Here is a 23,771-nt window from a genome sequence, read left to right as displayed (position 1 = left end):
GAGGTGTAACCCTAACACCCAATCTATCCACGAGCTGCCTCTGCTCCCTGCTCTCCCACAGTTTAAATCCCCCTGCGGAATATTGGAATATCACTCTGACATACACCTACAGTAAATCTTCATATAAACACACACACACACACACTGACTTACTGATGTATAATTCATTCCCCATTCAATCCCCACTCAGGGATCTAAGGTGATTGCTTTAGCAGGGCAGCTCTCCCACCACAGGCCTTCCCCCACACGTACTCACAGCAGGTAAATCAGCCAGACGTATTTATCACAGGGAGCTCCAGGTTGCGTGTGGGATGTCTGAGGCATCGGGAACAGGACATGACACAGAGTTTATATATTCTAGGAATTACTGTTTTTATGCAGAACACCACATGTTAAAGAGGTTGCCCTACATTCAGTACTTTCTACTTCAATATTTTTTATTTTTTATTTTTTATTTTTTATTTTATTGTATTGTATTGTATTGTATTGTATTGTATTTTATTTTATTCAAATATACCGGCTGCTATGACAACTTAATTTCCCTTCGGGGATGAATAAAGTACTCTATCTATCTATCTATCTATCTATCTATCTATCTATCTATCTATCTATCTATCTATCTATCTATCTATCTATCTATCTATCTATCTATCTATCTATCTATCTATCTATCTATCTATCTATCTATCTATCTATCTATCTATCTATCTATCTATCTAAGCAGACAATCGACTGTTTTTCCTTTTCATTAGCAGAAATATTGATTTTTAAAGACAACAAAGGATTGAACTTTATGCCAAATAAATCCTGCAATTAAGTCCCTATTTTTTGTTTTGCTCTGTAGAGAAGGTTATGTTGTTACCCATGTCTATTTGTTTGTTGATTTGTAAGCAAGATTACGCAAAATGCTTCTGCACGGATTACCATGCACGTGTGTCTTTTATCATACTGCAACAGGGCATCACACTTTGGCCGAGGATGCCAAGGCGAAGGAATCATCAAAAGATCCAACTGCTTCCTGCACAAGCACCAGGGACGTGCTCCACTGTCACCAGCAGGTCACAGAGGAGGTGACCCTGGACTCCAATAACCAGCAGCAGATGAGCCGGCACAGGAAGACACTGCAGGAGCACAGAAAAAGACCACAGCGGGAACTATGTTTGGAGAGAAATGTTTTTTCTGCGGCGAGGTGGATGGGGGGGTGAGGGGTCGCTCTATGGTTTGTTTTCAGGGCCTCGGCAACAGCCCCGCTGCTTTCCTGTTTTCTTTCCTGGAGGAGGTCTCAGGTTAATGGGGACAGATAAAACATGAGAGAATGGACGCTTCTCTGGAAATCCCTTTCATTCGTCCAACCTCAAATGCTCTTTATGTCTAAGGATGCCAGAATATTAGTTTGTCAGTCAGCGAGTGGCAGGTTTCCAAAGTCAACGCAAGAAGACAGATCTTATCGATTTAAGTGTAAAATATTTGGAATCTGTGTTGGAGCTGTGGTGCACAGGTCAAAGAGATGACACACAAGCCGGGGATGACATTGATCTTGGGAGCCAGTAGGTGGCAATCTTCTCAGCAGTCCTCAGCCAGCACCTGCAGTCAGACACAGATTGCAGAATCATGGCCGACCCATCTGCCAGTAAACAAACAGTATCCATGTCATCTCACAGTGCAGAGCTGTATCAAATAGCAGCATAACGTTTACAGAAAAAACACAACCATTTTATTAGTGGGAAAATAGTTAGGTTTGCGGTGAAGGACATTTCTGAATGAGATCTGCTTTGCTCATACTCCCGGCTGCCTACTATCATAACACGAAGCTGCCATCAGGCTTTTGAATTACCCTCCCCACCGAGCATGACATGCAAAGACTCTAACCGAAGGGCCGCCGGGCTCCTTCTGGCATCGGTGCACGGGACATTATTTTCATATTGCTGATTTTTATCAGAGTCGCCGCCATTGTTGTTGGCCTTTGGTCTGTGCCTTTCATTTCCCGGCGTCATAAGACTGATCCAAAAATGATTATTACTGCAGCAAGGAGGAAATTAATAAATGTCTGGGGAGGAAATTGGAGTTCCAGACAGTGTAGGTACAATGTGATACACCTACGTGCATGTAGTGACTTTTATTGTAGCAATAAATGTATTAAACAATTAATGAGTCGGAATTTGTGAAAACACGAGAAACTGAATGTGGTATTTTATTTATTTGTTTGTCATGTATTGTGTGTTTTATATTCAGGAAGCACTTTGTAACTTTGTTTTGAGAAGTGCTTTATCATTAAAGATAAATGTTCTTTTCATTAACATTATTATTATCAACATTATGATTTTGATTATATTATCTATATCATTAACATTATTATTACCATTACAATAATAATTATTATAAGTAGCAGTAGTAGTATTTTTATTTTTTGTGTAATTATTATTATTATTATTATTATTATTATTATTATTATTATTATTAATAATCGTATTATTGTTATTATTATTAACTTTCCTAGCCACAGAGTCAGTTGGATTTACAAAGGACTTGTGCACTGAGGATGTAATATTCTGAAAAAAAAATAAAATAAGAAAGTCTTGGCTTGTAAAGGACACAGACTGAAGTCCAACAGTTCCCATGTCAACAAACCACTGTTCCCAGTTGTGCAACAAGGTGCAGCGCGGCCTGCTGACAGATGCTGAGGAGGGGAGCGTGTGATTGGTCCGTCGCGGTGGGCGTTTCCGCATTCCGCGCCGAGCTGTCAGCAGAAGCTGCGAGTTCGAAGACGCGGGGGGAAGCGGACCTGGATAAAGCTGCTGAGTCACTCTCTCCTGGGGGGGGGGGGGGGATCCACGCTGCAGACACCGGAGGGGACGCGATGCCGTACATCATGATCAGCACGCAGATTCGACTGGTGCGTAAAACAAGCGCGCCCGTGGAGGAGGAGGACGCGCGCACCGGCCGGAGACTCGGGGATTTATTTATTGCTCCTTCTAATAATCAGAGTGGATCACTGCAGATTGTAGATGTGCAATGTTCTGCAAAGAAGAAACAACAAACAGTTGCAGGCTACAAGCGGTGCAAGCTGCGTGCGTATGTTTGTGCGAGTGACTGTGTGTGAGTGTGTGTTTGCTTTGGTGCCCTAAATCAAAACCACATGTTGCCCAGTTGTCGGCCTCTTGCTGCTGCACGTTCATTCTGCAGCCTGCACATGGAGCAGCCTAATTCTACAGCCTCTGAGTATTGGATCATCTATTTATAGTCCGTCCAGATAGGAGAGATTATGGTCTGCCACAGAGCTGCAGGTGTACACTCAGAAAGATGCTGCAAGATATACAGGAGGCAGATTGTGTTACACTATGAGCTGTGTGGTTAATGTGTTTAATATCTGTCTTTCAGGAGACTGGCCCGACAAATGTGGGGGATGAGTTCTCCGATCCAGATGTGATGCTTTACCTGGGAGCCAGGAAAACAACCGTGCTGGGAAACAATTTGTGAGTATTGCCAGTCAGTAATTGTAGTGGGTGTTCACACAGTAATTGGGCAGGTAGCTGCTAAAATGGGGGCAAATAGATATTAATATCTGTATATAAAGATGGACGACGCATCTCCACTTCACCCCCACTATCCAGAAATTAGGCAAAAACCTCCTGGATGTGAACGCTGCCATCCAAACATAATTTAATTTCAAAGGTCACCATACACTTCCTTTAACATTTGTGAGTCTGTCACAGCTGTCCGTTGGAATGTGGCTCTCAGACCCAATTGGACGGGCTTGGTTTGAAATGATATCCGGGTTTGAATTGGTTTTGGTCGAGTTGGCTTGGGTTAGGGTTAGGGTTAGGGATAGATTTTTTTTACACTCCACATGCTTTTATTCTGGGAAACATTGAGCCCTGTTTTTGTATCATCAAATAACTAAGTAAAACCAAACGTACTGAACACATTTCAGCTTGAACAAACATCAATGTGATAAGAACTACCTAAAATGACAGAAACCATCTTTGAGAAGAATTTATCCGACGTGTATTTTGACTTTCTGGGATGGAAGATGCAAGATTTATGAGCTACACTGCAGTCAGCCACCAGGGGGCAATTGAGAGGCTTTGGCTTCACCTTTGGGGAGCTGTGCTATCGTCCATCTATTTATACAGTCCAATGATTTATATCGATCCTTCAGCTCAGAGTTTCATCCACAAAATCACTTTAACGTAAATGTCTTTTAAACGATGAAGAGTTTCCATCTTTATTTGATTAATTTTTGCAAAGCATAACTCCCACCACCATCCCACAACATGGAAATAGTAAACCATAACAGCACTTTTCCAAAACGGACCTCCACACACAGAGAACCGACTCCCAGGTGCACTGTAAATGTGCTCTCACCGAGCTCCATTTCCATATTTAGGCACTTAACGCTGGTGATTCTCTCGCTTTTGGCAGAAAACGTGTACATATTGACGACAGCTGAGATCAAGTCACATGGCGCGAAGGGGGGAAAGAAACCTGGTTTGCAGGTCTGGCATAAACCACTCAAGCTGATAGAACACAGATCAGGGAAGTGTTGTCATTGGCAATCGGATTCAACTGTTGCTGGGAAATGAACCAAGGTGTGGGAGGAAGTGAACAAGCAGCAGAACAACTTACAGCGTTCTACTCTCCGAGCAATGTTTACTGACAGACCCGAGAAATCCCACATCTGTGGAAAGAGGAGTTACTTTGTGTTTATGCTCATTTAGCTCCGAGTACCATGTGGACGAGCCGCCACGTCTCGTGTTGGACAAGCTGGAGAAGATCGGCTTCCGCGTGCTGACGATGACCGGGGTGGGACAGACGCTGGTGTGGTGCCTGCACAAGGAGGCCACGTCCTTTTGAATGGATGGATGACTTGTGCGGAAACAGCTTCTATTTTTCAATTTTTTTCTTCTAATGTTTGTGTTAACTTTGGTTCTCTGCTCCGTGTGTGTACCACTGACATGAAACTTACTGAGCCAAGTCAGACAAAATATCTTAAATTTGAGATTATCCCAGACGCAAGGTTCCAGATCACGTTGGATAGTTGACGTGTCAGGGGGAACACCGAACTACATTCCACAGATTGTATGAGGCTATTTGTTCATGTTGTTTGCGGTTTACTCCTGATGACTGGGTTTAAGTTTACGGACTGAGGGGGCAGAATTAGATCTTAATTAAAGGAAAGACTGTAGAGTCATGAAAAGGCCTCACCCAGTACATAAAAGACTAATAGATAGGTTTGTACTGACAGAGCTGTGCAAGGATGATTTTGTAAGTTTGTCATGATTTAATGATATGATATGGTTTGCTTGTATAATTAAAAAAAATAATGAATAAAATAATGAATCCTTCTAATATACTCAGATAACACTGTTTATATTTATTACTCTTTATTATTGTGAGCCCTTGCACCTGACAGGGATGTTGCATGATCAAACCTGCAGGCACACAGAGCACAGGAGTCAGCCAATGAGAGCCAACAATCGCTGGGTGGTTTGGTTTCAGAAGCAGCTCTGCCAGCACATGTCTGGGGCCAACCCCGGATCACCAAACCAGAAACCTTGCCAGTGAGCTAACAACCAAACTTGAGATCTGCAGCCTCACACATGACTTGGTGACCACAGGGATTCCATTCATCCTTTGACTACACTGATATGGCTGCTTTGGTTGGGACAATCTACGGAAATTGCGGAGGAGGAAGAGGAGGATCATATGAAGTTTCTAGGAAACTCTGCTGCAGTTGATGATAGGGCAGAGCATCCTGGTTCGCATGCAGCACAAGCCACTGTGGGCTCAGGGCAGGGTTGGTGGTAAATGTGTTTCCTGTAAGTGTATTTCCTCTGTTGTCATTTGGACAGAGTTTGTGTGTTTCTGGGCTTTTTTTTCTCACATTGCCGGGATATGAAAAAGGGACACGCATTAAACCAGTCCATGTGATGAGGGGATTTTGCAAGAGGAGAGGAGCAGATGTCTCCCACCACACCACTCCACAGCTGGACATTGTGTAACAGAGCCACGGCGAGGCGGAGGAAGGGGTGGTAGGGAGATGGATGGCTGGCTCAGATGTTGCAAAGCTGCCATGCGTCTCCTAAATAACACAATGACAAGAGAAAGCGCTGCTACGCAAGCCCAAAAGACACAGACACCATTCCACCATAGTCCCCCAAGGAAAAGGAAAATTAGACTTTGGATGAATAGATGTTCCACAGGCAGAGGACCTTGTTACAAAGCCCAGGGCGACCACAACAGTCTGGCACTGTAACGTCTGACCTAATGTGGGTCACAGAGCGGTAGCTTGTCACTTCGGAGAGCATAAACAGGAATAAGGCAAATCTTCTTGGTATCGGTTGCATAAGATTATTGTGAAAGAGCTTAAACAGTAACTAAGATGTTATTTGTTGAGGTCAGTATCATAGGACATAGGACAGATGGTTTTGAAGAAGGTGGCATGTTCTTCAGTTGATAGAGAAATATTGAAATGTCTCAAAACAAGTAAACTCATCGGTGAAGAATCAAAACTTTATCAATAGGTGCAATAAATGCCTGAGGGGAAATATTCAAGTATTCCTGAGATAAATGTTATCACAAGGTATAAGCTGTTCATTCATTATTCCATGACTCCTTCCATCAAAGTTTTTCAGTTGCTGATTGAAGCAGTAGTTCTTGATTTTCCGTAGAAAAATGTCAATATTCTTTCTCAATGAGAGTTAGAAGAAAAGATAGATAAGACTTGAAATGTCTGTCCATTCGATCTTAAGATGGAGCCACATGCAGTGGTAAGGAGGAGGACGCTTGTGCCAGACTGCTTCTTGGCTGAGAGCAGTGATTTTCCCAGAGTCTCCGCCGGTTGCCTGGCAAACTCACGGTGACAACGAAACTCCAGTAAACAGCTCAGCACCCAACCTGCTGTCAAATCTCAACTTTTTATAGGTTGGTTGTTAATCAGATTCAACAAACTAGATAAAGTGCGCTACTTAATGAGCTTTAAAGATGCTGGTTGGTGGATTTAGTATCTTTGGGTTTCTAGTTCTAACTCTAACCCTTTTTTCTCTCGATCTAGATATATGGTGTACTTCAGGGGCTGTTAGGATCCTTTGTGGATTGTTTAAGTTGAAGGGTTTTTAGGGTCACAAAAGAAGTATCTCACAGAAAAAAGCTGAGAAAATAAAAATAACCTTGTGACCCCCCTGGGACCCCATTGAAAGGTCTTGATCCCCAGATGGGGAACCCCTGATGCTCATCATTTTGTGCATGAGATGCAGAAGGCTGCTCATTGGTGACATGCAAATATAATAAACACTATGCAGCCATGAATCTGTCGTTTCATGGGAAATGATTTCTGCAGTTTAGATTACTACAACCCTCAAAATTGAAATGAAGTTGAAATAAAAATCCAGACAACGGAAAATCATTATTTTTACATTGCACTTGGTTGGCTGCAGTGATGAGGTAATGAGTTGTCACAGTTAACCAGGCGATGGCTGACAGATGCAGATTACGTCATTGTACCGCTTTGATGAGTTGTAGTGTTGCAGGGCCAATCTCCTCTGGCTCTTTTACAACACAGTGAACAAAGACTAAACACTCGCTGATGCCTTAAATCTCTGAAGGTCTTATTATCACAAACTCATTACAAATCAGCAACACTGCAGTGGATGTAACCATGTTATATGGTATGATGCTGCATGGGCCATAAGGGATTACTTTAGAGCTTCATACTGAATTGTAATAAACGGAGTGAAGACACCACAGTGCAAACTCCAAACTTTGAATTTGGCATGCATACAGAATATTGGTACAATATATATCACAAAGTGTGTCGCAAAAACCGGAGCAGTCCTGATTCAACCCTGCAAGCTGAGTGATGGAACCTGTCACTCTGGGACCACACGGCTGAAAACTCATTCCTGACAATGCTTTCCCCCTCCAACAGAGACAGCAAGGCCTCAGCATAACAGCAGTTATCTTCAGTCTTACCCAATTATTAATGTCGTACAATAACCAACGAATTCATTGTACTAATGATTTACAAATGAAGCTTATAAAGCTTGTCTTTGTAACGTTGTATTTCATTTAAATGTGAGTTATTCCCTGTGAACGCTGACATTACCTTGACTTGATAACTGGAGCCTGAAAGCACAGTGGTGATGTGTGGAACGTCCTCAGCAGCGCAGCCATCTCTCAAGCTTTTGCAGAACCCATGAATTGGTCGACTTGTGATAAAAACCACAAAGTGGAAAATGTTTCTTTTTAGTAATTAAAACATATTTATTTTACCACAGTGTATACATACAAAAACTAATAACAGAACACATGGAGCAGCTTCATGAAATAGTTCATTTAATTCAGGCTGGTCCCCGGCTGGGTCGTGCTGTGCTACGACCGGACACCCTCGTCATCGTCATCCTCTCTTTGCATTTGTGCGATGAGTTTCTGTCGCTCCGCGGCCTGCCTCATCCTCATCATCACCACACTCTCGTAGTCGCGCTCATTTGTCAGGGCGCCCTGCAGAGGAGACAAGGTAACACAGAGAGGTCATTAAAACATGGAACATGTTCAAACCAATGCAAGTGATTAAAAGCACATACAATCTTTGTGATATTTCGGACAGGAAATTAGGGTACAACATAAATAATTGTGCGCAAGATTCCTAGGATTATAAAAAAAACATCTCAAAAGTTTGATATGGATCATTCAAGCTAAAATATTGAATGACTTTGTGTTTTGGACTGTTGGTCAGACAAAACACCCAATTTTTGCATTTTTCCGTTACATGTCCATGTCTTTTAGACCGCACAGCTTCACTTTCTAACGCAGACGGACTTTCCATGAGTCTCTAAACGCAAGACGAGATAACCCTGAAGGCAGTGGAGTGGCCCTAAATCTAACTTCAAGGAAAATGTCTAACGAGCTCTTGCACAAGCAGCGGGTCACACAAAAGTGAAATGTCTGTGTTCATTCTCATCACAGCGGGGACACGGAGCAAATGACTCCACTGTCACCGTCCAGCGTGTGTTTGTTTTCACGACGGAGCGGAGGAGAGGGAGGAGAACTCGGACGGACGATCTTGTCATGGACGCGGCGGCAGGGGTGAACGTGCATGAGACAGCGGCCTGCAGAGCAACTGTGACAGGGTAATTCCACTGCCTGAGGTCATTAAAGCCCAAAATGGGGGCTGGGATTAAACCTGGCAGTCTCGAGGCTTCTCACTGTGTGTGTTTATATGTGTGCGTGTGTGATTTCTACGAGGGGCTTGAGCTTGCATGAGGATGGCGAGATATTTTCTTACAGTGTGTGTGTGTGTGTCTGTGTGTGTCTGTGTGTGGTGGTGGGGGGGGGGGGGAGACCATTGTGCCAATTTGAAAGGGGGATGGCCGGGGGTTGTGTCCACAGAGTACGCCACTGTTTTATAGGATTATATCCAGGAAGTCTGCCGGGCCAAGGAAGTGTCTCTTTAATAAGACAGTGAGCTGCAGGAGAGACCGAGTGAGTGTGTGCATGACGGACTCTGAGGGAGAGAGAGAGGGCGATTTGAGGAGGAGAGGTGGGTTTCTGTCAGTGCACTCGCTGAGCTAAGGCATCTGGAAAACATCACGGGGACTCCAATGTCCATGTGCTGAGAGAGAGAGAGGGTAAGCATGGAGGAAGAAGGGTGGAGAGGAGAGGGTCGGCGAAAGGGGAAGTTACCCCCCCAACTCCCTCCCTCCATCACCCAAACCTGGATTGAGGAAAGCGGCTATTATCATTCCAGTAATGTGAGCTCAAGCCCTCGGCTAACGCATAACTATGGAATATCACGCGAGCGTCATTAGGTAAATAAGTGATTCTGATTCTCGCATCTTCGAATTAAACAAAACACAAGTACCCAACTAAGCTGGTAAAAATGCCCTCATGTCCTCAGAAGGTACCACATCTCCACGCTGCCCTGCCCTCTATTGGTCACTGCAGTGAAATGCACCTGAACACTCACTAATTGGTCTGACCTATTCTCCACCCGGTGTGGTCACGGGTGGACTGGCCAGTGATGTGGGGGAGCGCTGAGCATTAGCAGGTGCTTTATGGGCAGGATGAGGGATGTTTCCTTGCCCCGGGTGTTAACTTACAATGTACATGTTTAGCCAATGCATCACTCTGTAACCAAACACTCGCTGTGTGTATGCATGCGTGCGTGCGTGTGTGTTGCAGTAACACTGGGGCCCAGACTAAGTAGGAAACCGCAAAACACAAACAATGGGCCCCCGTACAAAGCCAAGAGCGGAGGGTACAAGGCCACCGCAGAGGTGGGATAGTAGTAAAACACACACAGGCACGCACGTACACACGCACACAAACAAACTCAGGATTAGCAATGTGACATCAGCACATGGCTAGGGCTCTAAACAGCACATCCCAGTCTGACCCCAGGCCAGAAATGACATCATGAATACCAGCAGTGCTGTGAGTCAGTCAGATAGTCAACAACACACACACACACACACACAGCAGGAGGCATCTCGCAGTGCAGGTGGCCACTGCGCTCCCTCAGCATAACTTGTCCTATCAGCTGCATATTACAACATTCTTTTATGCGCTGTTGTGTGAGACTTAGTGTGAGTGTGTGACTGTGTGTGAGCACGAGTGACGGAACACCGAGCGGCGTCAGTGCTTCCTGGTAGGAATTTGATAGATATCTGGTGCTCAGCCTGAGGGATGAACACGTTTCTCTCTGTTTAGGATCATTTACACAATCAGCAAACATTCCAGTCTTCATCCCTGCATCTCCATTCATTACATTTGAAGATTGATCGCTGAACCTTCACTGGAAACAATCATTAATAAATGAAATAAAGCTAAACTCCCATCTGCCTTTGCTCATTCAAAGCTCTTAGTTAACTGGGATCATACAAAGGTCACGATTACTCTGACTACCCCCAAAGGTCTGCTGGACTATTACACTGTTTTTGTTAGTGAGGAACAAAAACTACACTGAGATTAAGGCCCAAATCTACTTCCTGTATTTAACCCTTTACAAGCACGTGTCCTGCCAACATCTGGTTTCTGAATGGAGACTGGACGAGACCTCCTTTTTATTTGACAGCAAAATCCTTGAACAGGAAAAACTCTGCAGACATAGTCCTGGTGAATACATTCACAGATCACTGATTGTGACGACCACAATTACACGGGTCGATTATTTTATATGGAAGGGGCAGAATTTAGTTATCCTTGAAACTACACCAGGCAGGATGTTTAGTGCATTTAAATAATAAATCTATCATAAAAATAAAAATCACAAATCCAGCTGCAAGATAAAAAAAAGGGACACTGCATATTTCCCTATTTTCACAAACTGAATATTAATATTTCCGTGGAGCAGTGACAACCACCTTGAGCTAAAACCCATGTCAACAAAACAAAACCCTGAAAGAAGACAATAGAATATATGTGTGGACTGCAGATTCAGCAGAGTAGCATATAAAGGTGAAGTGTAGGAGAAGAAAAAGGCAGCGAGTGAGTAGATGTGAGTCTATGTATGGAAGTGTATGCATGTGGTTGTACGTGGTCATGGTATTGGCCGGAGAGGAAGCCTATTGGACAGGGATGGAGTGCCTTTGGAAACTTTTTAAGTAAAGGAAATAAACAGTGAAAAGAGAAATGGCAGCAAAGACCTGAACTCCTGGTGCCCTGGCATTTCTCTTTTTGACGGATGAGCTCTGGGATCCTGGACTAGGGGAGGTGTGGGAGTTCGGCCTCTTTAATATCCAATAATACGCCATTGTAAAAGCAAAATTATGTCTTTCACGTCCGAGCCTTCCGGGAAAAGCCCTCTGATTGCAAAAGATTTCCCATTAAAACAAAAAGGGGCCACGGGACTGGTAAGAATGCAGCCTGAACCTTGGAGATGTCAAAAATAACTCAGGCATTATGAGGGGAAAGAAAAAATGAAAATGAAATCAAGCTTCCAAATACAAAAAGGTCTGTTCTCTTTGAGTATATACATATGTGTTCCCATATTAACAGGCATCCATATCTACAGCGTTAAATGTGCAGAGCAAAGCTGCATATTTTGAACTTCAAACTAATCTGCATACATCACAGCCATGACTTAACAATAACTAATGATTCCGTGCCAAACAACATACACATACATTCAGTTCTTAATGAGCGCTTAATTCTGCTGCATAGAGAGCAATAGTTCCACTAAATTATATTTAATGTGTTTAACAAAGATATCAAAACAATTTTAAGATTTCTCTGTATAACAGCACAAAACTGCTATTGTATCTGTCCTCTTATATTTTAAACAAGCAGAAATAATTTCTTTCACAACCTTGCTGGCACGTCGCAGAATTTTTCTTCAATAGAAGTCTGCACGGCCTCCCTCCATCTCTCCCTGGCTTACAGATGTGCTTTCTCACGCTCGAGGAGAAGTACTTTCTAACGGGGTTCGAATGATGAATTAGGTACTAAATTGCAACCGTTTACATTGTTCAATTCCCTGCAGAGGCTCCCTTCAGACGCCGAGCTGTAACCTGGGAGTGTTCCCTGCCACCGACGATGTTGTTCAATCACTCACGTATTTACGTTACTTTATTTCTTCATCGCTAACTCATACCATCTGATTTGGGTTGTGCATTTGTGAATCATTACATGGGTGACAGTGTTGTAATATGTTTAACTGTGTGCTTATGGTTACAATTAGGGCTCACTTTATCACTACCTTTAGCATGGAATGGTCCTCATAATACTTGGGTCTTTTATGATGTGTATCATTTTCTTTTTACTATTTTAGTCACTATTTTCTCTTTATTCCCCTCCCACAACCTGTCTTGTTACAGTTATGGGGTGGGGTTGTTGTTGCTTGTAATGCCCTGTAATTATTGTAAAATCACCAATAAATAAATGCATATTTTCTTACCTCTATTGGACATTTGATGGATGAAAATGACAAGAGAGGGGAAGAAAGTATGACTTCTTAGGTTTTACACCCGTAGCCCACCACAAACACCATGTGATACGTTACATAATATATTATATTATACTTTAAGTACTAATTGTCAACAATAAAAAACTGCTTGCAAGACATTTCAGTTACATCACTCCAATAATTATCCAGTCTCTTTTCCTCCATACTGTGTTGGGTTTAATGTGACCTTTTCGTTTTGATTAGATGTGCTGTGTCTTTCGTCATGTGTGGACGAGTCCACACTTGGTTTCCTGTAACATCACACCTGGACTTTGTCTGGTGTCAGATCTCTGTCATGTGCCAGTCATGCAGCTGAGTTTCTACTCTTCCTCTTTACAGCCAGGCTGCCAAGTTTCATTTGGAGCGTGTTCAAAAAGCCCGACACTGAGTCATAAGTTTGGAGCCAACGGTTACAATGACGACAAACTACTAACTTGGATGTTGTCAGAAGAATTGATGGAAAGACATTACAAAGAGAAGCTACTAGAAATTGTCTTTAGAGACAAATACAGATAAGAACAGTGGACTGAACTAAATTAAATTGTCTGGTCTCATGGGTTTTCATTCTCTTTTCAATTCGAGGCAGAATCTGCTTTGTACACTATGTCCTGTGTTTGTCGTCACTGAACAATGTTTTTTATATAAAAGAATGGGACAGTGTAAATCTAGTCTAAATGCTGGCTGTCTAAGGGCCTCGATATAGCGGAAGCTGGAGAACACACAACAAAGAGACAGAAGAATATCCACCAAAGCCTCAGTTTGGGCTTCTAGCGCCAGTCAAAGCAATATCTGGAAACACTTTTTATCCTGCAATAACAAAAACATGCAGCATCCCAGATTTCAGGCCCAGCATAGCTGCATCAAACCACACTGCCCGCTATGGTCAGACCTTAGAAAAGAGGCTTACACAGAAATCCATCCAGGGCTAAATGCATCAGCTCGGAGGCTACATAGCATGACAACACAATGAGCAGAGTAAGCCCAGCCTCGGTGAGACGGCAGGTCCTGTGAGGTCATTCCCAAATACCGCAGATAACATGTGATCTTCACCCTAATTGTCTTCTAGCATGAAAGCCGTTTTGTGGTCGTAGGTTGATATTTTTCTCCGAAGAGCGATGTTCAAAATGATCTGTTGCAGGATTGAGTAAATGTTATGATAATTTCATTTGCGTGAGTAATTGTGTCTGGTCTTGCAGACTGCTTTGGCACTGGAGTACAGAGGGAGAGAACAGGAAAGGATCAGACGGCATGTCTGTTGTTTATTGGATCAATTTGAAAGGACTGGAGGAGCAGTGAAAGACATGATTTGTCCATTTCCTTCACACCCTGTATTTTCTAAGCCGAGCAAACAAGGGGAGGCATTGGGACTGTAGACAAAGGGAACCCCAGCCGTGTCCTCCTTTCTCTTGGAACACAGTGTTTATTGTGAGATATCCAAGTGCGACGGCATTTTAATATACTGTCTTTACATATACAGGGTTGTTGAAGATTGCATAAGCTGTGTGTCACTTTAGGGGCTGCATCCTTCAGAGGCTCCTGCAAAAGTGCCCTTCCATCCCCATGAAACGAAGTCTCGGACGGGTGGATGCTTCTCAGGCCAACCAATCACAATCAAAGGGATAATGGCGCCAACAAGCGATGAGACGTCCGATGCTTGACTTTTACGCTTCAGCTCAACTGAACAGCTAACGGTACACAGGGTGACACCAATCAAGGAAATCCTCACGTGTGGAGCAGACCGTCTCATTTCGGTTTGACCTTCACAGCTCCTGCAGTCCCCAAAAAACAGCCTCCTTCGTGGGCGGAGTTGACCTCGTCCTCTGAAGGAGGCGGACCCCCCAATAGGAACACAGCTGCATTTTAAAAAAGCATCTTTCTACATAATATCAATAAGGGCAATTTCAATGTAAGTGGCACTTGCTTCGAGGGAAAGCACAACAAAGTGCTCTAACCCTCTTATTTTAAACACAAACAAATTCCATAGACATGAAAAAACGTTTGCTGTTGCGAAACAATTTCCATTACTGTATTACTATAGAATTCCAACGGCAAAGAGAACACGTTGGAGGCATGCGAATTGGAAAATGCAACAAGTTATCGTTCTTGTGCAACCAGCGTTCCTGTTCATACATGTCTGTGCGGGATCGTGTGCTTTGGTTACATAGAGCAGCAGCTATAGGCCTCCAGTCAGGCAGAAGGGCCTATGGAGTGGGGCGGACTCAGCAGCTTTAGACAAGCAGACAGTCGGCAGGAAACCAGGAAAGCAGCAGAGCATAGGGACAATGACATGGAGATTAGAGATCAGTTAACCTCCTCCCCCTGGACGACCGTGTTGCTTGCTCGCTGACTATCACTTCCTTTTTTTCCGTACACATCGACACCACAAAGGCAAGAACACAACCTGTTCTAAGTGCACTGACGAACCAGTCAGCGCTTGAGAAAATGAGCTGTGCACATTTCTGGTATATAGTTCAAAGGAGTTCAATCGGCAGCTCCTGTGCTTCCCACAGGTAATGGGTGCAGCCAGCAGGGATTGCATTATCCTTTGTGACTAAACGGCCGGCTCACACAGCAACCTGGATGATGTCATCTCATGGCAGGCAACCAGTCTGAAGTGGAGGTGACAGCGAAGTTAGACTGAGGAAGTCTTGAGGAGAAAGAACTGAAGAAATGCTTCCGACCAGGTGCCTTAATGCTCTTGTACTCTGACCCCACCTGCCTTATCTCTTAGGCAAAGAAGACTTTTGCCAAGCGTCACACCTGGAGGGTTCTACACTGCAAGCGGTAGTTTGACAACAGGAAGGATTAGCAAAAAAAAAGGATCAAGTGTCCAATGACCCAGGCAGCAGTATGAACACAGGTAAGAAACAGCCTCTTTGCAGTTACAATGGAGTGAATCAAGTTAATGTGAAAGACGACTCTGCCGTGTCCCTGAGGGAAAGGTCATTCTCAATAATGTTGTTTGTCTGTTTCAAGGCTGCACAACGAAGGCTTCCCTGTAACAGCTCAACAAGTCCCTTCATGTCAAGGACAAGTTTGTCAGGGTGTACAGGTAGAAGCAACCTAGTTTCCTGACAGAGACGTGTGTGAGTGAGTGGGATTCAAATATCCTGTATTTGCTCAGCAGGACAGGTAAGAATCAGCTCATCATTCTTTATTTATTCCTGTGTTAATTCTATAGAAAACTGCATGAACAGAAAACTGCTTCATCTCGTGACTCAAGTCTCCATCAGACAGATTCCTCATCTGTGTTAAAGATTGACCATTTATGGCAGCGTTGGGAAAGATCATTTAAAAGGTGTTTCTCGGCCAATCTATTTTAATGGACTTCTTTAATTTTTTACTTGGCTACGGAGGGCGTTTCCTGAGCGTGATACTCACGGCTCAAACCCCGAGACCCCTCCTTGGCCAAACTGACATGTTGGAAAAGGAATGCTGTTGTGTCCACGCTCTCCAATCTCCCGCTGCTACTAAAGTGCCGATAAAACCTTTACAAGCTAACAAAACCTGTTTGCTGTAGTGACTTACAAATTTACAGAGAGCATGTTTCAAGTCATGAACACAGACCTAATGTGGGCCAAGCTGTTTGAGACCATAAAATCACAGACACTGAGCAGATTATCTAATCGGCATGCCAGCGCTGATGAACTGAGTTCTGTTTTACTCAATAAAATGATTATAGGTCACGAAATGGAAAACGTTTTGTTTTTCTGTATTGAAGTTTGACTTGAATTTCGAATGCTATTTTATTGTTTCATTTTTACCAGAGTCTTTTTGGCAGAAGTGAAATTTTAACAACCTACAATCCCCAAACTACGTTGCAAACATGAGATTTTTTTTAAACATAGTGGCTGTAGCATGATAATATTCATGGATCAGGAATATATCATTTTTTCTGACTTCCACATCCAGAGTCACTGCATAACTCTCACACCACAGCAAAGTAAACTCACTGCATCCCAGCTATTTGTACTTCTCAGAAAATCACAAACATGTGTTCATAAGTAAAGTTATCATGGTGATTTCTGAAAGAAATTACAGTAAAGCCTCAACCTCCCAGAACTCAACATGAAGAGACACAATTACCATTTGCGAATCTGCAACTTTTGTTACTGGAAGTCTTAGGCAAGCTAATGGACTTCCTTTGCAGGATATGCGGCAGACCACACCTGCATTTATGGGAAAACTGTGAAAAGTAAATATTTAGAGAGGAAAGCTTCAAAGCATTGTTGGAACATCCATCCGCTGCCAAATAATACTGAACTTCCATTAAACCAAAATCAAGTGGAGCAAGTGCAATCTCTAAACAATAGCTGCCGATTCACATAATAATGATACAGGCCAATGCTTACATCTGGTGCAATATAACGTGACAAGCACAGACCTGCTTCAGATTCTAGCATATGAGGGAAACCTGGATTATCAAAGGTTTATTTATTCTCTAGCGTCATATTATCTACCCTCACAGAAAATTCGTTTTTTTAGACTCACATATGTTCAATTATAATTTCTCCTCTTTTTGTTTTGTTCCAGATGGCAGTATGCTCTTAAGCTTCACAACTTCCTAAGGAATTATTGTTGATCAAAGGAGGAGATACAAAAGGATACAAAGACTTTTCGGGACCTATAAAAACGGATACATTTAATTATTTAAGTCTCTCTTAACCAGATCTCCCACAATGCCGCTGAGAACATCATTATACAGAAAGCAATCCTCTGCTCGTTGGCCCAGCAGGAACACCAAGCGCCGTGAGTCTCTGTCCGTCAACATGATAAGCCTGCCGCTCGGTGATTTCCGCCATATCACACATATTGGCAACGATGCCCACACAGACAGCTTTGGGGACCTGTCCTTCCTTAAGATGGGCCACAACCTGCTTCTACAAAGCTCCCAGAGCGAACAGAACCTCTTCCTGGCCTGCTCTCCTCCGCCAAAGCCCCCTCGTCTCAACCTGGACGGGACAGACGGTTCGGAGAGCCCTAACTGGTCTGCTGGTCACCACGTCAGCTCCTCCGAGAGGAGGAAGAAATGCAGCTCTATGCCGCTGCTGGACAATGATGAAGTCAAAGTAGACATAGCAGAGAGGGATGGGTGCCAAAGAGGGACTAATGTCGCTTGCGGACCAGGTCGGGGTAGTGTTAGTTCTGACAAGGATGTAGACTCCACAGATATCTGGGAGAAAAATGCTGGAAAACAAAAGGAAGAGGACAATGGCTTTTCTTTCAGCCTCGACTTGGGCCCGTCAATCCTGGATGACGTTTTACAGGTGATGAACAAGCAGCACAATTAGACACCACTGTCAACAAGCATCAAAGGAGGGTTTAACGACATGAATGGAATATAAAGAGGAGATCCAACTCAACTTGTTCTGGGGTACACACCTCTGAATTTATGGACAATGCTATATCCTAAAGAGATGATATCGTTCACATTCACTTGGAGATGTATCTCTGATTTCATTAAACTGAGGAATGAAAAATAAGCTGTGGAGAGAACTGACAACAGCAATGTTCCGATGGACGCAAACTAACACACTGGAAACACTGATGGACAGGAAAAAGAATTCTGCCTTTTTTCAGCATTTTATTAAAACGTGTTAACTGTGGATAAGATCATCACAGCAAAGTTAATATGAACATCTTTCTGTCAAAGGAACCAGATATGTGTGCATCCGCTGCGGAACAAAAGGTTAAACTAAAGAAAAGAATAAGTTAACAACACTAAGTTAATGTTCACCTTAGTTTTACCTCTTGCAGAGTTAGACACAATAGTTAGGTTAATAATTGAACCCTGTCAGATGAAAATGTCCAACTCCAAGTTGGACATTTTGACCTCCTTTTACTTCACTCCTTCCTTTGACTTTGTGTAATCCCCTTAACCACACAGTACTGTGCTGAAAACGGCTGTTAAGACTTAAAGAGTGTTGTGTTTAAGAAAAGAAAAGCTGCGGCTACAATCCAAGGTCCTCGAGCTGTGATGTCTTGGCTCTTGGCGTGCTTGCCAATCTATTGTGTGCGGAGCGCAATTTCTCCTCCGCACGCATCCCAGAGGCCCCACTCAAAGGTAGACCAAGGTACCCCCCATCTCTCATTCCCAACAATGCAGTGAAAACAAACACTTAGCTCTGCTTCCAATAAAAAGCCAGGCAGTGGTGGCAGGTTGGGCTGCAGACCAAGCCAGGCCACAGGTCCAAGACCTCAGAATAAAAAAAAGCTAGGGCAAACTGTTTTCTTAGCTGCAAATCGGAGTCCGGAGCTCTGGTGAGTGGCACACGAGAAGGAAAGTGGTAAAGGGATATGTGATACTTCCACATATGCAGGGGGTGTCGAGGGAGGAGGACCAGAGACATCCATTACTGCAGCACAAGTCCTGATGAGGGTTTAAACACTACCTTCTGACCAAACACAACCCTCACACGTGAAAACGACATGCTTGCATCTCACATAAACTGACACACGAGTGAAGAGCAGCACAAACGTGTACGAACGTGTGGTCAAGCGAGGATTTGTGCAGACAATCTATGTCCATTTTTCTCCCGTCTGGACAGAAGAGAGTCTGTGTCTTGGTAGGAGGTTGCCAGGGAAGGCTGTGGGGCAAACCCAGAACCAGTCAAATTCCTAGGCGCCCAATGGATCGCGCCGGAGAATACATACAAAACCACAGTTGTCTCGGTTCTAGCAATAGATTCAGAAATCTATCTCTGTCTCAACAGAGACAGCAATGTTTGTGGGTACATCTGCACTGTATATCTGTTTTGGCATCTTCTATTTTTAAGTGGATATCATTGCCCCTGTTCCTTGTATATGTTGTGACAATAACACATTGTGAAATCTTCTTTTTTTTTGCATAGAATTTTTTTTACGGTTTTGTATTTTGGGAAAGTAAAGAAAAATATCTTTTAAATTGCAAGATTGGTGGTTTTGTGGATTGGAGTGCTCGTGTTAACATTTTAAGAACTCGTATGAGATTGTTTACACACCCTGGTGGACCGAATTTATTTGGCTTTTTAACCACAACAAGCCACTGTGGAAGAAATAAGCCTTGTCTGTCACTAATAACTAACTGTTTCTGGAGAAATTATAGCCTCAGACTATCCGACACTACGAGCAACATAATATTATTTTAAAGTGAGGAAACACATAGGCCTAAATTAGACAGGCATGTCAAGCTGGATTTCATAGAGTCGCATTGGTACAGTAAACCAGACTCTGACACAACTGCGGGCATTTAGTGCACTGAAGCTCAAAGAAGTGAGACTCAATGGCTAACCAGGGTGTGTCTGCAATTTGTTAGGACTTTTCTGTACAGATAAGCATAAAGAGGTGTTCACAGAGGTTATATAGCTCAGTTTACCACCAGCTACAATGGCCCTTAATGAACAAAGCCTCATTCATGCACAGGAAAAAAAGAACGGCTCTCAGATAGCAAATGCATCCGCTAAGGCTCAAGAGTCCCCTTATAAAAGCACTATAAAATTCAAAATTCATTTGGAACTGCACCAAGTTGCACAAACTCATAAATATTAGTCCCTTAAATGTGCCAGAAATAATTCATCAAGATTAATGAATTATTCTCTGAGCGACCATGGAAAAATTTGAAAAAAATCTTCACAATGTTAAAGAGAAAAACATCCTGAATCTGCCCCCTGATCTGGAGCTGCCTCAGAACTTTGATGGGTTCTTCCTTTGGTCATGTCCAACCCCTCCGCAAGTTTTGTTGGAAAGTTGTGCAATCCTTCTAACAAACGCAGATTAAAACAGAACCTTACACAAGGGTGAAAAAAAAAAAGCCTTCAACTTTTAAAAACATATATATGTGTTTTAAAGGTTTTGGTATTTTATCTACTTCAGAAAGAATACATTAAGGAAAACCTTTTATACAATACCCTGTACATTTATTGCTTTTGCCTTTCTTCGGACAAAGAGTCCTTGGCTGCCGTGAGAGTGTCGTTGACACACGAGCCCTTGGTGTGAAGAATCTGATGGACTAAAGCTCAACAAGACTTCAGTTGCATGACTGATGTGAGAAGAAAGAGCCTGTAATTGAGAACAAATTATCTTGTCTCCACTACACAAACTGGTTGAGCTGTGAAGTATCCCAATCCCATCTGTTACCGCTTCGCTGTCTTCAAAAAAGCTAAACTTGCTGTCATAAAGAATACCAAGAAGCCCTGTCATCTCACTGAAGAGAAGCAGGTTATGTATTTTGTCAGGTACTAACTTAAAAACTCAAATTATTGTTTTGGTAAATAAGAGATGTGTCTTCGGCTGTAATTCAAATGGGTTCCCAAAAAAGGAGGTTTTGAGAAAACAATGCTCCCTGTATCCTGTCAGAATAATTCATCACACTGAAGATGGTGAGAGCAGAGCCGGTCCACAGAATCGACCACCCACACCAGACACATAATGAACTGGGTTTATTTATGTCAAACAATTATTGTGGAATTCCAACCACACACTTATCACAGCAGGCATTTCATTCTGCATCTAATGAGAAAGTGCAAAACACAAATCTGTATATGTCAAGGTATCTTCTACCAAGGAGTATGGGGGCCACTTAAAGAGAAACAAATATTGGAGATTAGAGTTGTAATATTATGAAAAACAAGTTGTGCATTTATAATAATGAAGTTGCAATTTTACAAGAATAAAGTTTGGATTACCATTACAACAATATTATTGTTATCATTATCATCAGGACTCTGAAAAGATTGTGTAAGCCACATTTTATTCTAAAATAAAAAAACACACACAGACTTGGAGGAAATTGATCTTTTCTGGAGGATTGGTAGTAATGGACTGTATATAATTGATATTATATTATATATATATAACTCCTAGCTGCTTATTTCTTAATTTTTTTTTTTCAACAAGGAATTAATTTTACTCTCGAAATCCTACTTTTTGGTCTTTATTAGTTCCATTATACAAGGACAAAATATCACCAACAGCTCCAGCCTCTTATATTTTCTGTGTATCACTCTCAATAAACTATTCAATCCAACCTGTCACACAATATTAATATTAGGAAAATATTTCCTGCCTTTGCTTCTGGTCATAGTTAAATACCGAAGCTGACTGGTCTGCTGTCTGGGGGTCAGGCCAGGGTTGAATGGCAACATCATGGCCACATACAGTGCATCTCTTCCAGAATCAGGGGCTATTTTAGGTGAGAGTGCACTTTTTCGAGCACCAGCAAACTTGTGGACGGGAAAAACAATCCCAGAATAGCTGATCTGCAGCATCTGGTCTGTGTCGTGACAAGCTCACGATGACTCTTTGGCTCTGGATGGAGGAAGCATGCGTATAAAGCTCAAATGTTAATCCTTTATGATAGATTCACTTTAAATAATATAGGCTATGCTAAACTACACAATAACCCTTGAATCAAGACGCAGTGATTAATGATCAGATCTCCGGGGGGGACGCAAACATGATGTCTGGCAAGAGAAAGCAGATGGTTTGATGCTTCCAGGTCTGAGACAGTCTTTGAAATGAGATATGAATTATTAGTCAGACTCTGTGGAATCCATACAGTTGGCCACATGTGAAATCCTATTTTGATGCAGCAACTATTTAGAGTGCTAAGCAAAAACAGGGCACCAACATGTAGTATTCGAGCTACAATAAACATTAAAAAAACGTTCACCGTGACTCACTCAGATTCACTGAGGTTTGACAATGATGAACAACTGTTTGCACTTCTTTAAAAAGCCTGTCCATTTCCTGGTCAACAGCCTGCAGAAGAAACTTGATCATTTCCCAAAAAAGAGCAATGGGAGCAATCCTGCACGGTGTGGAAGATGTGCCCCCTAACCTTTTTTGAAATGTTCAATATCCATGGTGAGACAAAACTAAGTGCGCAACTAGACAAGCAGAATAAGAAGACAGCCAGCTGTGTTCCTCAATGTCTCCGTGAGAGCAGTCGAAACCCATCACAGCGTAGTTAGTAACACTCAAGGTCTATGGACCCCGACATCTGGCCCTCGCTCCATTAGGCCCCTCGCATTGGCCCCTCGCATTGGCCCCAGATTCATTTATTAAGCTGGAACTGAAGCCGAGGCTGAAGTCACTCGTGTGCATCTCTGAGCTCCCTCTAGTGAGACCCTGGCTCTCCGTTTGGATTGACAGGGTTAAAGAAGCAAGTCCTCGGCCAAGCTGTTCCTGTGTGAGTGCAGCTGGCTGATGTGGGGGAGTGATGGAGGGCTAGACAACTGGAGAGGGATTTGATTTTTATGTCCAGATAGACAGCGAGCACATGGACCTCCAAGGCTCTGGCTTCTCATTACCCCTATCTCTCTCTTTCTCTAATGCTAATGTCTACACTGGTTCAGCCAATATGTCACGTGGGGCCAGTTTAGCGAGAAGTATTCTTGCTGAGGGCTAATGTGAAAATTACAGTCGTAGTAATGTTTTCATTCTCAGGTGCAAGATGAAGCAATCAACTTTGGATATCGGCGAGGCAACCCGGGTTACCATAATAACATTTGAAGAGATTAGCGTGACAAGTCCCAGTGCGCGGGCCGAGTCTCACATACTAACCCGGACAAGGGGATCTGAGGGGTGAAACCCAGTTCAGCAGCAGCTCTGGAGACACAGATAAGTAGAGGGAGAGATTCTGCTGATCGACAATCCCCCACACAGACAGATCACAATATTGGAGAAGTTCAAATGAACACGGTGGAAACAAAACATTCCCTCATACTAATCTAATGACAAGAAGAACTGTGCAGATTTCCAGTGCACGTAGCTGAAATCAGACTAAATTGTGAGGATTGGTGTGATGGTTATTTTCGTTTTGGCGTGTGTATATTGGGCACACAGAAAGTCA

General features: G+C 42.9%; 3 protein-coding genes across 3 annotated transcripts in view; 2 read left to right on the top strand and 1 right to left on the bottom strand.

Annotated features, from left to right (window-relative positions):
* The first annotated feature begins 2,739 nt into the window (after nt 1–2,739).
* Nucleotides 2,740–5,353, top strand: gchfr (GTP cyclohydrolase I feedback regulator). The gene is made up of 3 exons (XM_061082605.1): nt 2,740–2,893; nt 3,379–3,473; nt 4,719–5,353. The coding sequence occupies exons 1-3, from the start codon at nt 2,858–2,860 to the stop codon at nt 4,852–4,854; spliced, it is 267 nt and encodes an 88-aa protein (XP_060938588.1). The 5' UTR covers nt 2,740–2,857; the 3' UTR covers nt 4,855–5,353.
* Nucleotides 5,354–8,237: 2,884 nt separating this feature from the next.
* dnajc17 (DnaJ (Hsp40) homolog, subfamily C, member 17) overlaps nt 8,238–23,771 on the bottom strand; it is a 33,229-nt gene continuing 17,695 nt past the window's right edge. The window contains exon 11 of the mRNA XM_061082760.1: nt 8,238–8,499. Within this exon, the coding sequence (XP_060938743.1) occupies nt 8,371–8,499 (129 nt within the window). The 3' untranslated portion in view covers nt 8,238–8,370. The remainder of the gene's footprint in view (nt 8,500–23,771) is intronic.
* On the top strand, nt 17,620–18,231 carry LOC133015537 (cdc42 effector protein 3). Its single transcript, XM_061082761.1, has one exon. The coding sequence runs from the start codon at nt 17,620–17,622 to the stop codon at nt 18,229–18,231; it is 612 nt and encodes a 203-aa protein (XP_060938744.1).

Source organism: Limanda limanda, chromosome 12 (assembly GCF_963576545.1).
Source record: "Limanda limanda chromosome 12, fLimLim1.1, whole genome shotgun sequence".
NCBI lineage: Eukaryota > Metazoa > Chordata > Actinopteri > Pleuronectiformes > Pleuronectidae > Limanda > Limanda limanda.
This window is presented reverse-complemented; position numbering and strand designations above follow the sequence as displayed.

Excerpts from the sequence above, each read along its gene's own strand:
- LOC133015537 (XM_061082761.1), top strand. The coding sequence starts at position 17,620 with ATGCCGCTGAGAACATCATTATACAGAAAGCAATCCTCTGCTCGTTGG.
- gchfr (XM_061082605.1), top strand. The coding sequence starts at position 2,858 with ATGCCGTACATCATGATCAGCACGCAGATTCGACTG. Across the intron at positions 2,894-3,378 it reads TCAGCACGCAGATTCGACTG|GAGACTGGCCCGACAAATGT; the intron begins GTGCGTAAAACA and ends TCTGTCTTTCAG. Across the intron at positions 3,474-4,718 it reads ACCGTGCTGGGAAACAATTT|CTCCGAGTACCATGTGGACG; the intron begins GTGAGTATTGCC and ends ATGCTCATTTAG.